Raw genomic sequence first — 17,344 nt, forward strand, 5'->3', positions numbered from 1 at the left:
GGATTCCCCAGGCTGGAATCAAGGTGTCAGCCAGAGTTGTGTTCCTATTAGAAGCTCTGGGGGAGAATCAGTTTCCTGGCAGTTTCCAGCCTCTCGCGCTGCCGGCATTCCTATAGCATTCCGACCTCTGCGTCCGTCCTCAGATCTCCTCTGACTCTGAGCCTCCTGCCTGTCTCTTACTAGGAGCACTGGGATTACACCGGGCCCACCTGGATAATCCAGGGTCATCTCCTGACTCATGATCCCTGACATAATCCCATCTGCAAAAGCCCCTTTTACCATTGCAATCTAACACATTCACAGGCGCCAGCTATGAGGACGTGGTTATCTCTGGCGGGCTATTATTGGTGCTGACCACAGATAGCCTTATTTATATAAAAAGAGATTGGTGGCCAGGCATGGTGGCTCACGCCTGTAATCCACAGCACTTCAGGAGACCAAGGCAGGCATATCGCTTGAACCTGGGAGTTCAAGACCAGCCTGGGCAACATAGTGAAATCCTGTCTCTATGAAAAATACAAAAACTAGCCGGGTGTGGTGGCGCATGCCTGTGGTCCCAGCTACATGGGAAGTTGAGGTGAGAGGATCCCTTGAACCTGGGAGGTGGAGGTTACAGTGAGCCGAGATCATGCCACTGTACTCCAGCCTGGGTGACAGAGCCAGACCCCGTCTTAGGTGGGAAAAAAAAAAGATTGGTAAAGAATCTGATTATTTTTTGTCATGGAGCCTGGTGTAAAAAAATAGAAAATCATCTAGTTGAGGAAGTAACAGGATTGACTTCTCCAAGGAAATAATGGTATCACGTTTAGAAATGCATCCTTTGGAACGGTATATAGTTAAAAGGGAAATTATAATGCTTCTTGACCAAATGTTTCTACAGGATCACAATACAAAATAACGTGGGCTGTGGTGATATTTGTCAAAAAACTTGTGGTACAGTGGCCAGGTGCAGTGGTTCACACCTGTAATCCTAGCACTGTGGGAGATCAAGACAGGCAGATCGCTTGAGTCCAGGAATTCAAGACCAGCCTGGGCAACATAGCAAGACCCTTATCTCTACAAAAAAATAAGAAAATTAGCAAGGCATGATGGTGTGCGCCTGTAGTCCCAGCTACTTGGGAGGCTGAGGTGGGAGGATCACTTGAACCCAGGAAGTTGAGGCTGCAGTGAGCTATGATCACACCACTACACTCTAACCTGGATGACAGAGCAAGACCCTGTCTCAAAGAAACAAAAGCTTGCTGTACAGGCCTGTCCTGTAGGTCCCTCTGCAATGATGGAAAAATTCTGTGTCTGCATGGTTGGAAGCAGTAGCCACCAGCAACGGGTGGCTACCGAATCCTTGAACTGTGGCTAGGGTAACTAAGAAACTGAATTTTCCAAATTTATTTAACTTTAAGTTATATTTAAATATGAATAAGCACATATGGCTGTATGTGTTGAATAAGAAGACTTTTTCATCTGGGATCTTGATAGGTCTTACTTAGGAAGCCTCTGATAAAATAATTTGCAGAGTTTTATTTCTAATGGCAAGGTCAGTAGCTTTCCTCAGATTCTCAGAAGGCTTCATCAACTAAAATGTAGGCCCAGCCCGGTGGCTCATGCCTGTAATCCCAGCACTTTGGGAGGCTGAGGTGGGCGGATCACCTACGGTCAGGAGTTTGAGAACAGCCTAGCCAACATGGTGAAACCCCGTCTCTACTAAAAATACAAAAATTAGCCAGGCATGGTGGTGGGCACCTGTAGTCCCAGCTACTCAGGAGGTTGAGGCAGGAGAATCACTTGAACCTGGGAGGTGTAGGTTGCAGTAAGCCGAGATCTCGCCACTGCACTCCAGCCTAGGCAACAGTGAGACTCCGTCTTAAAAAAAAAAAAAAAAAAAAAAAAAAGTTTCAATGCCTAAACTTTCAGTAAATAAGATATTATCTTAGTCGAGTCTTTTCAAAGTTTTTGAAGCACTTTCTCAGTTACTTCATTTTAAATAAAATGCTCTGAACAAGATCATAAGCATGCACCTATGGGATGTCCTGGTGTTTCGAAATGGGCACTGGTGGCATGGGATAAAATTTATTGTGACTCTGTCAGATGTGGATTCAAAACAGGCTGTATCTCCGACTTAACAGTGCATTAAAATGGCAGCTAGGGCCGGCCATGGTGGCTCACACCTGTAATCCCAGCACTTTGGGAGATGAAGGTGGGCAGATCACCTGAGATTAGGAGTTCCAGACCACCTTGGCCAACATGGCAAAAACCCATCTCTACTACAAATACAAACATTAGCCGGGCGCCTGTAGTCCCACTTACTCGGGAGGCTGAGGTGAGAGAATCACTCAAACCCAGAAGGCAGAGGTTGCAGTGAGCTGAGATCTTGCCGCTGCACTCCAGATTAGGCGACAGAGCGAGACTCCATCTCAAAAAAAAAGAAGAGGCAGCTAAAATACAGTGCAGTGGCCCAGGTCCATTTCAGATAGAAACAGCCAGGCAAACCCCGCATTCTAGTCTATTTTATTCTAAGCAAATTATCTCACTTAGACTGACATCAGCAAAAGCTTTAGTCTGTAGCACATTCAAAATGAGCTATATGTGACCAGGAGTTAGTAGAAATAAAACATCGTTGTAGGCCAGGTGCGGTGGCTCACACCTGTAATCCCAGCACTTTGGGATGCTAGGGTGGGCACATCTCTTAAGCCCAGGAGTTTGACCCTCACCTGGATGACATGATGAAACCCTGTCTCTACAAAAAAATACAAAAATTAACCAGGCATGGTGGCGTACGCCTGTAGTCTCAGCTACTTGGGAGGCTGAGGTGGGAGGATGACTCTAGCCCAGGAGGCAGAGGTTGCAGTGAGCCAGGGTTGTGCCACTGTGCTCCAGCCTGGTCAACAGAATGAGACTCTGTCTTCAACAACAAGAACAACAAAGAACCACCTCGTTGTATTCTTAAATAAATTTAAATCCTGAAGCGCCAGTTGGCGTTATTGATGTTTTAGGAGTGCAGGAATGGGTGAGGTCCCAGGCTTGCTTTAGATAGTGATAATTAGCACTGACTGCCACGCTGTTTTTAGGAGGCCTTAACCAATGTTTCCCTTCTTTCTCCTTCTCAAATGGCTGCTTCCTGACCTCCGCCTCCTGCTCCAGGATTTGCGCAAGCAGGTAGCGCCGCTGCTGAAGAGTTTCCAAGGAGAGGTAAGCTTTTCTATTCATTTTCTATCCTGAGCCACCCTTCGTGGCTAATTGGTCTTTTTATTCACATTAAAGAAATGCTCCGGGCAAAAGGTGCTGCCCAGATGGTGCCTTCCCGGCTGCTCTGACCCAGCGTCGTGCAGATTTTGCACTCTGTGATGTGATTTTCCATTGGGTCCTTGGTGAAAGCCCTCCTGGAAAAGGAAGCTATGCTCAGAATACACAGAGCTGTGGTGGATTGCCAGCAGAAGTGCCCCGTGTGTGGTTGCAACAGGCAGGTTGTTGGCGCTACGGCCTTTAGGAGCCCATGCATCCCCTCTAGGAAGTTGCCTTGTCCCCCTGAGCTGGTCTGGGGCTGCCACTGCCATGAGTGTGTGCCATAAGTGTGGTGCTTTGCTGAGAGGCTGGCGGGGGCACAGGGAGGCCACTTGATCACAGGCTTGAAACACAGAGCATCTGGCAGAAGCCACGAGGAGCAAGCCTAGGCTCAGTAGAAGGAAGTGGTTTCTAACGGATCCTTCCAGAGAAGGACGGAGCCATCTGGCAGACGGCACGTGGGTGGCAAGTCACCTGGGACATCCGCCCTGGCTACCTGTTAGCGGGAACAGCAGCCATAGAGGGGACTGGGCTCCACGTGAGTGACACTCTTTGCCAGCCCTTTGTGTGAAGATTCAGTGATGTTTAGAAAACCAGAAATTATATTATTCTTGCGGATTTATTGAATCTCACCTCTTTAGCTTCTCCCGACGGAAAAACAGAAAGTGGAATCATAGCAGGCTAATAAGGAAAGGAAACGAGACATTTCCAAAGCCTCTGAAAGAGCCCATATTGGTACAGTCTTAGGGATTTTTTTTTTTTTTTTTTTGGCGACAGAGTCTTGCCCTGTCACTCAGGCTACAGTCCAGTGGTGCAATCTAGTCTCACTGCAACCTCCGTCTCCCAGGTTCAAGTGAGTCTCCTGTCTCAGCCTCCCCAGCAAATGAGATTGCAGGTGTGCACCACCACACCCAGCTAATTTCTCTATTTTTAGTAGAGATGCAGTTTCACCATGTTGGCCAGGCTGGTCTCGATCTCCTGACCTCAGGTGATCCACCTGCTTTGACCTCCCAAAGTGCTGGGATTACAGATGTGAGCCACTGTGCCTGGCAGGGATTTTATTTTCTTGCAACTGCTAAGTCACAGGGAACACATGGGGGAAGGGACAGGAGAGATGTGGCCGTGAGATACAGGAGAGATATGGCCGTGAGATACAGTAGGTTCCTCTTGGGACACAGGTGATGTGGGCCTTATATATGGAAGGCTGGGTTCCTGGGCCCAGAGCTCTAGAGCAAGTTGTCGGGCTTCCATTTGGGAAATTCATCAGCTGGGAGCAAGAGCAGGGAGTGAGTGAATGAAGGAGGCCAGGGCGATTGTAGCCAAAGACAGAGAGGCGATTTCAGGACATCAAAAGGGACCAGCGTAGAAAGAAGACACAGCAGTTGGTGATGGCTGGAAATTTTCGAGGGCAGAACAGTACCCCTCTCTTCTTATGATCTTCTTCCTGCCTCATTCAGCCCCCATGCACGTAGCTTGGTCCGGCCAGCAGGACACCCGCATCCCAGGGCTTGGATGGACTTGAACAGTCTTTTTCTCAGAACTTCATCTCCAAGCCCGTAGTTGATGAGTGAGGCTGTTACCTGACACCTGCCCACATTTGATCTTACCTGTTCTGTTACCTGTCCAGCGGCTTTTGGGAGACCCACTGGCTTCCTAGTTCTCTCGCTCAAAGAGTTCAGTGTGCTTTCTAGGTGTTTGCTTGTTTTTCTTTCTTATTGAAAAATTTCAAAGCTGTGTAAAAATGGAAAGATTAGTACAGTGAATACCTGTATGCTTTTTTTTTTTTTTGAGACAGATTTTCACTCTTGTTGCCCAGGCTGGAGTGCAATGGCACAATCTCGGCTCGCTGCAACCTCCGCCTCCTGGATTTAAGCAATTCTCCTGCCTCAGCCTTCCAAGTAGCTGGGATTACAGGCATGCGCCACCATGCTCAGCTGAGTTTTGTATTTTTAGTAGAGACGGGGTTTCATCATACTGGTCAGGCTGGTCTCTCATTCCTGACCTCAGGTAATCCGCCCGCTTCGACCTCCCAAAGTGCTGGGATTACAGGCGTAAGCCACTGCGCCCGGCCCACCTATACGCTCTTTACCCAGATCCACAGTTGCTAACATTTCACCCCATGTACCTCCCCCCTCCCCTCCCCGCCCACCACTTTTGCTGAACATTCAGAAGTAAGTTGCAGAAGCAGGCACTGTGTCCCTCAAACACACGTGGAAGGCTCCCGAAGTTAAGGAATTATTAGCATTCTCCTACATTACCACAATAACCACAAATATCACACCTGGGAAAATTCACAGTAATTCCAGGTCATCTCATATTTGATCCAAAATCAAATTTTTCCAATTATCCCCAAGATGTCTTTTATAACGGCCCTCCTCGCAACTGAGGTCCAGTCAGGTTCACACATTACATTTGGAAATCTGTCTATCTAATTTTCTATTTTAAAAAGTTTTTTTTTTTTTTTTTTTTTTTTTTTTTTTTTTTTTTGAGACAGGGTCTGGCTCGGTAACCCAGGCTGCAGTGCAATGGTGCCATCATGGTTCACTGCAGCCTCCACCTCCTGGGCTCAGCAATCTTCTTGCCTTAGCACTCCCCTGCCCCCCCCCCCCCCCCGCCAGATAGCTCAGACTATACATGTGCACCACCACATCCGGCTAATTTATTTTTATTTTTAGTAGAGACGAGGTTTCAATACGTTGCCCAGGCTTGTCTCGACATCCCGGGCTCAAGCCATCCTCCCACCTTGGCTTCCCAGAGTGCCTTGATTACAGACATGAGCCACTGTACCCGGCCCCTGCATTATCTCTTTTAATGTAGGACATCTTCTCCATCTCCATCACCTTCATTTATTTTTATTTTTATTTTTTCTAGACAGGGTCTTGCTCTGTCCCCCAGGCTGGGATGAAGTGGCACAATCTCAGCTCACCACAACCTCCACCTCCCAGGTTCAAGCAATTCTCCTGCCTCAGCCTCCCAAGTAGCTGGGATTACAGGCATGCACCACCTCGCCCAACTAATTTTTGTATTTTTAGTAGAGATGGGATTTCGCCATGTTGATCAGGCTGGTCTCAAACTCCTGACCTCAAGTGATATGCCTGCCTCAGCCTCCCAGAGTGAGTGCTGGGATTACAGGCATGAGCCACCGCGCCTGGCCTGATTTTTTTGTTTGTTTGTTTGTTTGTTTGTTTGCTTTTTTGAAGAGTCTTAGCAAATTATCTTGTAGATTAGCCCACATTCTCAGTAGGATAATGGGTTTGATTCCTGATACCTTAAATTTGAAATACCCAAGAAACATCTAGGCTAAGCTTCCATTTGCCTATTTTTTTTTAAAGGCCATATGAAAGCTAATCATAAATAAATACATAAAATTATCATAGATTTTGAACCCACAAAAGAAAGGTAATTTTTTGGCACCATTAATTAATATTTATCAAGCCTCTGCTAATTTATAAATAAATTTTATTATGTATACTTAAGGTATACAACATGATGCTATGAGATACATACAGACAGTAAAATGGTTATACGGGGAAGCAAATTAACATATGCATCATCTCCCTTAGTTACTCTTTTTCATGTGTGTGGCAGGAGCAGCTAAGATCTCGTTTAGCAGAAATCCCTCATATTGCAATTATATTTACTATAGTCCTTGTTTGCACATTAAATCTCTAGACACTCCCAGCATCATCCCTCCCAAAATGTGACATTTATATTAAATAATTTGTACTTTTTTTTTTTTTTTGAGATGGGGTCTGGCTCTATCACCCAGGGTGGAGAGCAGGGTGGCATGATCTCGGCTCACTGCAACCTCTGCCTCCCTGGCTCAAGCGATTTGCCCACCTCAGCCTCCCAAGTAGCTAGGACCACAGGCTCTTGCCACCATGCCTGCCTAAATTTTTGTATTTTTTGGTAGAGGTGGGAGTTTCACCATGTTGGCCAGGCTGGTCTCGAACTCCTGAGCTCCAGTGATCCGCCCGCCTCAGCCTCCCAGAGGGCTGGGATTACAGGCGTGGGCTACCACGCCTGGCCTGGAAGTGGTTTTTAAAATATTTTACTTCCATCCTTTCATTATGATGTGTTCCTATTAAAAAGGTGATCATGTGTGGAATCCCAGCAGTTTGGGAGGACAAGGCAGGAGGATCACTTGAGCCCAGGAGATCGAGACCAGCCTGGTCGATATAGTGAGACCCTGTCTCAGTCTCATGCCTATAATCCCAGCACTTTGGGAGGCTGAGGCGGGTGGATCACCTGAGGTCAAGAGTTCGAGACCAGCCTGGCCAATATGTTGAAACCCCGTCTAATAGACTAAACATACAAAAATTAGGCAGGCATGATGGCATGTGCCTGTAATCACAGCTACCTGGGAGGCTGAGGCATGAGAATCAGTTGAACTCGGGAGGCGGAGGTTGCAGTGAGCCAAGCACTCTAGAGCCACTGTACTCTAGCCTGGGTGACAGAGTGAGACTCCGTCTAAATAAATAAATAAATAAATAAAAGTTTCAGATAATGAAATTATTACTTATAATTATTATAACAAAATCATAAAATGTAACTCACACTGAAATTAGATATCGATTGATTGATTATGATACCTAAATTTGGGTGTTTCACAAGCCCAGCAAATTGATGGGTGGTGTGGGGGAGGTGTACCCTTAATATGAAGTCCAATTTAAAGCTTATTCTAGCCCAACAATTTAGACAATCCCTTTAGTAAAGTAATGCACATACCTTCTAGGAAAATGCTGCCTTTCCACTAGTCTGGCCAATCCTTGCTTCTCTCCCTGAGAAGGGGCGTGTTATGGAAGGTTGAGGGGATGAGGGGCTGGCTCAGAGAACCTCTTGGTAGTGGGGGCAAGTGTCCTCAGGGAGGAAAATCCTCTTAAGAAATAACTTGAGTGCTCGTATTAGAGAATAAATGAAAAACAATCTATGAACTAAGCATCGGCTTTATAAAATTACAGTAGGCTGGTGTGATGGCTCACGCCTGTAGTCCCAGCACTTTGGGAGGCCAAGCCAGGAGGATCATCTGAGGCCAGGAGTTTGAGACCAGCCTGGCCTAACCTAGCAAGACTCCATCTCAAATAAATAAACAAACAAATAAATGTACAACAGAATAAGTTCAAATAGAATGAAAGAAATGACAAATATAATAATAAACATAAGAATAGAAATGAATGAAAAAAACAAAGAGCCAGGAGAGAAACATTGCAAAAGTCATTTATTTGAAAATACCACTGCAACTGACAAACCACTGTACTCATCAAGACAAAAAATGTTAGGAATAAAATTGGGGATGACATTGCAGCTGCTGCAGAGATTAAAAAGATAAAGGGAATGTTATAAGCAACTTTCTGCCAATAAATACTGAAGTCGAAAAAGTTCCAAAATTCTGTAACTACCAAAATTGATTAAAGAAGAAACAGACAACTTGAATAGCTTTGTAACTATTACTGAAATATTTCCATAAGGTCTAGACAGTTTCCGAGAGAGTTTTATCAATCATTCATGAAATAGAGAGTTCTCATACTTAGCAGACTCCTTCAGAAAATAGAAAGAGCGAGCACTTCTTAACTCCTTTTATGAGGCTAATATAACCTTGATACCAAAACAAGACAAGAACAGTACAAGAAAGGAAAATTAAAAGTCAGTCTTATTGGCCACGCATGGTGGCTTACGTCTCTCATCTCAGCACTTTGGGAGGCTGAGGCAGGCAGATCACTCGAGGTTAGGAGATCGAGACCAGCCTGGCCAACATGGTGCAACCCCATCTCTACTAAAAATATAAAAATTAGCCGGGAGTGGTGGCAGGCACCTGTAATCCCAGCTACTTGGAAGGCTGAGGCAGGAGAATCGCTTAAACCCAGCAGGCGGAGGTTGCGGTGAGCTGAGATCATGCCACTGCACTCCAGCCCAGGTGACAGAGCGAGACTCCATCTCAAAAAAAAAAAAAAAAAAAAAAAAGTCAGTCTTATTATTGAATAAATACGCAGAAGTCTTTTCAAAGGTATTAGTAAATTAAGTCCATCAAGCTTGGTATATCCCAAGAAGGCTGTTTTGTTTAAAATGTTCAAAACTTATTAACATAAATCCATGTCATTAGCAGATTAAAGGAGGAAACAATTTCAGTAGTTATATGAAAAGATTTTGATAAAATTTAAATCCATTCATGATTAAAAACTACCAACAGGCTAGGCATGGTGGTCAGGAGTTTGAGACTAGCCTGGACAATGTGGTGGAACCCTGTCTCTACTAAAAATACAAAAACAGGCCGGGCACTGTGGCTCACACCTGTAATCCCAGCACTTTGGGAGGCCGAGGTGGGCGGATCACAAGTTCAGGAGATCGAGACCATCCTGGCCAACATGGTGAAACCCCAGCTCTACTAAAAATACAAAAATTAGCTGGACGTGGTGGCATATGCCCGTAATCCTAGCTACTCAGAAGGCTGAGGCAGGAGAATCACTTGAACCAGTGAGTCAGAGGTTGCAGTGAGCCGGGATCGTGCCACTGCACTCCAGCCTGGTGACAGAGAGAGACTCCGTCTCAAAAAAAAAAAAAACAAAAAACAAAAAACAAAAAATTAGCTGGGTGTGGTGGGTGCAGGCCTGTACACCTAGCTACGCAGGATGCTGAAGCAGGAGAATCACTTGAACCCAGGAGGCAGAGGTTACAGTGAGCTGAGATCGCACCACCGCACTCTAGCCTGGGCAACAGATCAAGATTCCATCTCAAAAACAAACAAACAAACAAAAAACCCTACCAACAAACTAGGAATAGAGGGAAACATCTTAGGAATAGAGGGAAACTTCTTTAATGTGGTAAAAGGTATTTATCAGAAACATACATTAATCATCAGACCCAGTGGTGGTAAAAAAAAAAAAAAAAAATTCCCAGAAAACCAGGAACAAGACAAGAATACCTACTATTGCTACTTTAATTAACACTGTACTGCAAATCTTAGCTAGCAGAGAAGACAAAAAGAAATAAAGTACAGATAGCTCTTGACTTACGATGGTGCAACTTTAGGATGATGCAAAGAAACTGTACTTTGAGTACCCATACAACCATGCCGTTTGTCAGTTTCAGTACAGTATTCAATAAATTACATGAGCTGGTGAATACCTGATGATAAAATAGGCTTTGTCTTGGATAATTTTCCCCAACTATAAGCTAATGTAAGTCTTCTGAATATATTTAAAGTAGGCTAGGCTAAGCTATGATGTTTGCCAGGTTAGTTTATTAAATACATTTTTGACTATAATATTTTCAGCCTACAGTATAAGTATTGCAACAGAAGAAATCAAACTGTCATTTTTCAAGTGAGCCTCAATTATTTAACCAGGTTACTAGATACAAAATCAATATACAAAAGTAATTATATACCCCTGTATCAGCAGCAAACTTAAAAAGTCATTTTTAAAAAGGATACTACTAGAGATAGCCAGCCAAAAAAAAAAAACTATAGCTAGAAATAAATGTAACAATACAAGGGAAATCTTTCTAGAGAAAGATGTAACATTTATATTGAAGGATATTAAAGGAGAGTTAAATGGAGAGAGAGAAAGTATACAAGGAGAGAAATTTCCACTACTATTGAAGCGATCACTTTTCTCCAAATTGATCACAGAATCGGTCATTGTAGTTCCAGTAAAAATCCCAACAAAATTTTTTTTGTTTTGAGACAGAGTCTCGCTCTGTCACCCAGGCTGAAATACAGTGGCACCATTTCAGCTCACTGCAACCTCCACCTCCCGGATTCAAGGTTATCTCCTATTTGATCTAAAATCAAATTTTTCTGGTTATCCCTAAGATTTCTTTTATAACGGCCCTTCCTGCAACTGAGGTCCAATCAGGTTCACATATTACATTTGTGTAATCCCAAGTCGCTGGGATTACAGGCGCCTGCCACCACACCCAGCTAATTTTTGTGTTTTTAGTAAAGACGGTTTCGCCAGGCTGGTCTCAAACTCCTGACCTCAGGCGATCAGACTGCCTCTGCCTCCCAAAGTGCTGGGATTACAGTCATGAGCCACCGCGCCCGGCCCCAGCAAGAATCTTAATGAAACTTTTGAAAAGCTGATTCCAGAATTTTTATACATATGCAAGAACAAATGGTAAATAATAGTGAAGATAATACTGAACCACTCCAAGTTAGAGGAATTGCCCTACCAGATTATTAAAGCTGCAGTAGTTGGCAGAGAATGAGACAAATAAACCAAAGGAACACAATAAAGAAATCAGAATTTGGCCGAGCGCGTTGGCTCTTACCTGTAATCCCAGCACTTTGGGAGGCCAAGGCAGGAGGATCACTTGAGGTCAGGAGTTCCATACACCAGCCTGACCAATATGGTGAAACTTTGTCTCTACTAAAAATACAAAAATCAGCCTGGTGTGGTCACGTGCTCCTGTAGTCCCAGCTACTTGAAAGGCTGAGGCAGGAGAATTGCTTGAACCCGGGAAGCAGAGGTTGCAGTGAGCCGAGATTGTGCCACTGCAGTCCAGCCTGGCCCACAGAGTGAGACTCCATCTCACAAAAAAAAAAAAAAAAACAAAAAAAAACACCGGAATCTGGCCTATGCATATATATAGAAGCTGAATAAATTGCAAAGATGGTATGGATCAGTGAGGAAAGGGGGGACTTTTCATGGTCCTCTGACGATTGGCAAATCCTTATAGATTAAACGAAGTTGAGACCGAGTGCACTGGCTCCTATCTGTAATCCCAGCACTTTGGGAGGCTGAAGCAGGCAGTTCCCTTGAGCCCTCGTGTTAGAGACTAACCTGGGCAACATGGTGAAACCCTGTCTGTACAAAAACTTACAAAAATTAGCTGGGTGTGATGGCACACGCCTGTAGTCCCAGCCACTTGGAAGGCTGAAGTGGGATGATTGCTTGAGCCCACAAGTTGGAGACTTCAGTGAGCTGTTGATCGCGTGCCACTGCACTACAGCCTGGCTGACAGAGCAAGATGCTGTCTCAAACAGACAGGCAAACAATTAACTAGAGTTGAAGCCCTACCTTACACCGTGTGGAAACACAAATTACAAGGAGAGTCTTAGATCAAAGCTTTAAACTTTATAGAATAAAATATAAAAGATGATGACTTTGTGCTGGGTAGAATTTCTTTCTTTTCTTTTCTTTTTTTTTTTTTGAGACGGAGTTTTGTTCTTGTTGCCCAGGCTGGAATGCAATGGCACGATCTTGGCTCACCACAACCTCTGCCTCCCGGGTTCAAGTGATTCTCCTGCCTCAGCCTCCAGAGTAGCTGGGATTACAAGCATGCGCCACCACGCCCAGCTAATTTTGTATTTTTAGTAGAGGCAGGGTTTCTCTGTGTTGGTCAGGCTGGTCTCGAACTCCCAACCTCATGTGATCCACCCCCCCTCGGCTTCCCAAAATGCTGGGATTACAGGTGTGAGCCACCACGCCCGGCCCTGGGCTGGGTAGAATTTCTTAAACAGAAAACCATAAAAGAGATTGTTGCAGTGAACTACCTTAAAATTTTTAAATAGGAGCTTTTTTCATGGAAAGATACCCTAAAGAAAGTGGAAACATGGCCGGGTGTGGTGGCTCATGCCTGTAATCTCAGCACTTTGGGAGGCTGAGGCAGGCGGATCACTTGATGTCAGGAGTTTGAGACCAGTCTGGGCAACATGGTGAAACCCTATCTCTGCTGAAAATACAAAACTTAGCTGGGCATGGTGGCACATGCCTGTAGTCTCAGCTACTCAGGAGACTGAGGCACGAGAGTTGCTTGAACCTGGGAGGTGGAGGCTGCAGTGAGCTGAAAGCATTGCAGTCCAGCCTGGGCGACAGAGTGAGACTCTGTCTCAAAAAAAAAAAAAAAAGCAGAAAGATAAGGCCAGTACACTGCTAGCTCCATGGTATGTTCATGTGAACTAGAAAAAAGGTTTGCCGTTCTCAATACTTTTCACATCACCTGTTGGAAACTTGCCATAATAAAGATTCATACTTACCTCAATGTTTACCATGATAGATTCAGACATCCAGAATGTGAAGCGTACTGTCTAGGGCTGTGCATCCCACCGTTGTATGTGGGGTAACCTTGGCCATGATTTACAAATCTGGAAGAGGTAGTTGTCACACCTGTAATTAACAATGTTCACAAGATATTCAAAATGCTCGCATGTCAATGGGGGGAAAAACCCAGTAAGGAAATGAGTACAAGTCATGAGCGTAATTGTCAGAACATTGGAATGGTCAGTAGCTATATGAAAAGATGTCTAGGTTGCATAATAACCAGGGATATGCAGATTAAAATAACTCATCTGCAAGTTATTCCTCCTGACCAAGTTGGCTAAAATTAAAAAGTCAAGTTAGGAGCATAAGTTGATTTAAACTTTTTGAAAGCCAATTTGGCATCTGGTGATAAAGACTCACCTGTACCTTGACGCGGCAGTTTCACTCCTAAATATATACGCCAAAGAAACAAGCATGGCGGGCGCGGTGGCTCATGCCTGTCATCCTAGTACTTTGGCAGGCAGAGGTGGGAGTGGCGCTTGAGCCCAGAAGTTTGAGACCAGCTGAGCAACATAGTGAGACCTCCATCTTGACAAAAAAATTTAAAAAGTTACCCAAGCATGGTGGCACATGCCTGTGGTCCCAGCTACTCAGGAGGCTGAGGCAGGAGGATCACTTGAGCCTGGGAGTTGGAGGCTTTGATAGCAACACTGCACCCCAGTCTAGGAGACAGAGCCAGACCCTATTTTAAAAGAAAATTAAATAGATAAATAAACTTATTTGCCCTGGAAAACCAGTTCAGAAATTTTGAAAATAGTTAACATATGAAAACAACCCAGCCGGCCATCAACAGGAAAAAGAATATGATAAAACTTTGTTGTAACAAAAGATTAATAAAGAAAAGCATATGGATTTATTTGCTCCTTCACGAGCACTAAATGAGTGTTTATTGGATGGGTGGATGGAAGCATCGTCCTCATCTTACAGATAAAAGGACTAAACCCGAGAGAGGATTCCAAGTCACACAGGTCATAATGGCAGGACTGGCCTCGATCCTGGGGCCGTCTGGCATCCCAGAAGTGCTAAGGTTGGTGTGCTCTGATACTGCTTGAGCGGGGAGGAAGCAATGCCTTCAGCCCCTCCCTGATCTCAGCCAACCTTTCCAGTCTTTGATTGACACTTTGAGAGGCCGAGACAGGCGGCTCACTTGAGCCTGGGAGCTCCAGACCAGCCTTGGCAACATAGTGAAACTCCATCTCTACAAAAAAATGCAAACGTTAGCCAAGTGCGGTATCATACACCTGTAGTCCCAGCTACTTGGGAGGCTGATTTGGGAGGATCATTTGAGCCCAGGAGGTTGAGGCTGCAGTAACCTATGATCACACTATTGCACTCCAGTCTGGGCAACAGAGCGAGACCCTGTCTCTATTTCAAAAAAAAAAAAAAAAAAGATTGATGTTCATCTTGCATACAGTGCTCTGCAAACCCTGCCTGAAGCCCCCTTCCCTTCTAACCAGCCCCTCCTAGACAAATTCTGGAGCTTGGTGCATTGTCTCGTGTACATCCATAACTGTGTCCATGCGCTTTGCTACAACCACGATCTGCATCGTTGGAAGGAGTGGAGCCCAGGTTAACTGTGAATTTCATCACAGTATCACCTGCTGACATGGCCTGAGGGAGGGACCAAGGAATGATCTGAAACTTCCCTTTGTGCTGAATGTCTCCCTTACATGCAGCGCGCTGGCCACGTTCAGAGCTGCATGCAGGACGTGCTCTCGGAGGCTGGGTTTTACTCTCTGGTCTTCATTCAACGCAACCTTTTCGGGAGCCTCCTGCTTCCAGCTATGGGCCAAACAGTTGCTAAAGATGTCTCATTGAATACAGTCAACTAGGATCCTGCTATTCTAATGAAGGGAAACTGATGATAAACACAAAAGGCAATGTTAGATGGCGCCAGGCACTGCGAGGGAGACACACTGGGTCTTGGGGTAGAGCGGGAAGAGGTGGTAGTGACTTCTTCAGTCATCCAGGGAGGCCTCTCCAGGGAGGATGACGGAACATCAGAGGAAAGAAGCAAGGAGAACCAGCCACACTCGGAGCTGGGAAAGAGCAGCAGGAAGATGGGGGCAGTGAGTGCCAGGGCTCTGCAGGGATGGGCTTGCCTGGCAGGGAGCAATACCAAGGAAGTTAGTAGGGCCCGGGTCATGCCAGGGCCTTGTAGGCAGAACCCTTAAGTCTCTTTGTAGGGACCCTTTGGTCTCCCCTTTGAACTAGGCCCTTTCAAAGACGTACAGTAGAAAGCAAATTCCCCATGGGCACCGGCAGGATGATTTGACAGATTCTAATCAAATAATTGGGGAAATAAAGTTGGGTGAACTACAGCAGTCTATGAATGAGTTAAAAGTGACTACGAGTCTGCTGCCCATCTTGCAGCCCATATCTGTTGAGCTGTAACATATTTGAGCATTCAGATCTAAAGGCCATTGCTAAATAAAGCCAGGGCGTCCATGTGGTTCGCTCCAAAGAGCATTTCACAGGGAGCCAGTCCAGGCGCTGCCGCCCACCACCTCTGTGACCTTGGGTGAGTCTCGGGGCCTCTTTCTGCCTGACTTTGCTCATCTGTAAAACGAGTGGGTTACCCAGATCCTCCCCCAAGGAGCTCCGTAGCTCTGAAACCTCATGAGACTCACTGGAGCAGTACTTTGGTTGACTATCGCTAGCAGAACCGAAAAGGACATTCTCCAGCAATGTAAATCTGTTCAAAAATGGGATGAGCTGGCACAGTGGCTCAGGCCTGTAATACCAGCACTTTGGGAGGCTGAGGCGGGTGGATCACAAGGTCAGGAGTTCAAGACCAGCCTGGCCAACATAGTGAAACCCTGTCTCTACTAAAAATACAAAAAAAATAAAAAAATAAAAAAATTAGCCAGGCATGGTGGTGGCACCAGCTACTTGGGAGGTTGAAACAGGAGAATTGCTTGGACGACCACCTGCCAGGGAGATTGTCACCTCTTATCCATTTTTTTTTTTTTTTTTTTGAAATAGAGTCTCTCTGTGTCACCCAGGCTGGAGTGCAGTGGCACAATCTCGGCTCACCATAATCTCTGCTTCCTGGGTTCAAGCGATTCTCCTGTCTTAGCCTCCTGAGTAGCTGGGATTTCAGGTGTGCGCCACCATGTCCGGCTAATTTTGTATTATTAGAAGAGATGGGGTTTTACCATGTTGTTCAGGCTGGTCTCGAACTCCTGGCCTCAAGTGATCAACCCGCCTTGGCCTCCCGAAATGCTGAGATTACAAGCATGAGCCACCATGCCCTTGCCTTATCCATCCTTCTAAATGCCAGATCCTCCAAGTCTTCCCAAAATACCCAGCCAGAAACAGATTCTTCCTCTTCTCATCTCTAATAGGGCTTCATTTATAACTCCCTTTTGATTTTTTTTTTTTTTTTTTTGAGATGGAGTCTTGTTCTGTCACCCAGGCTGGAGTGCAGTGGATGATCTCGGCTCACTGCAACCTCCACCTCCTGGGTTCAAGCGATTCTCCTGCCTCAGCCTCCCAAGTAGCTGGGACTACAGGTGCACACCACTATGCCTGGCTAATTTTTTGTATTTTTAGTAGAGACGGGATTTTGCCATGTTGGCCAGGCTGGTGTCAAACTCCTGAGCTCAGGTGATCCGCCTAGTGGTTAGGATTTGGCGCTATCTCTCCCTTTTGGTTTTGAGCCTAAAGACATTCTGCCCTTATAGTTTGCTTACCAAGGCCTTATGCTTCTAAAATGTAGAAGGGAGGATGTGTGTGTGAGAGTGAGTGAGTGTGTGAGTGTGTGTGTGTGTATGTGTCTTTGTACCTGTTTCTGTCCCCATCTTACCAGTACTTGCCTAAATACTGCATTAAGCATCATGGGTGAAATAGGATTAGAGAAGGTTGGACCAGATCAGTGGCTCCCAAAGCTGCTGCTGGGTTGGACCAGTGCTGCACTGGCCCTATGAGAATTGCTCACATGTTTCCAGAAATACAGCTCCCCAGGCTCCTACCCTGACATTCTGGTGTAGAAGGCCTGGGGTGGAACCTTAGAATCTGTCATT

At 45.4% G+C, this 17,344-nt stretch overlaps 1 protein-coding gene across 7 annotated transcripts in view; it reads left to right on the top strand.

The window, feature by feature from the left end:
* Nucleotides 1–17,344, top strand: part of CUX1 (cut like homeobox 1) — a 468,328-nt gene that overhangs the window by 208,690 nt on the left and 242,294 nt on the right. For all 7 annotated transcript variants that reach the window (XM_057302918.2, XM_055114738.2, XM_034964655.3 and 4 more), the window contains exon 3: nt 3,139–3,186. In XM_057302918.2, coding sequence (XP_057158901.1) covers nt 3,139–3,186 — 48 coding nt within the window. The remainder of the gene's footprint in view (nt 1–3,138; nt 3,187–17,344) is intronic.

This window comes from Pan paniscus, chromosome 6 (genome assembly GCF_029289425.2).
Source record: "Pan paniscus chromosome 6, NHGRI_mPanPan1-v2.0_pri, whole genome shotgun sequence".
NCBI classification, from domain to species: Eukaryota; Metazoa; Chordata; class Mammalia; order Primates; family Hominidae; genus Pan; species Pan paniscus.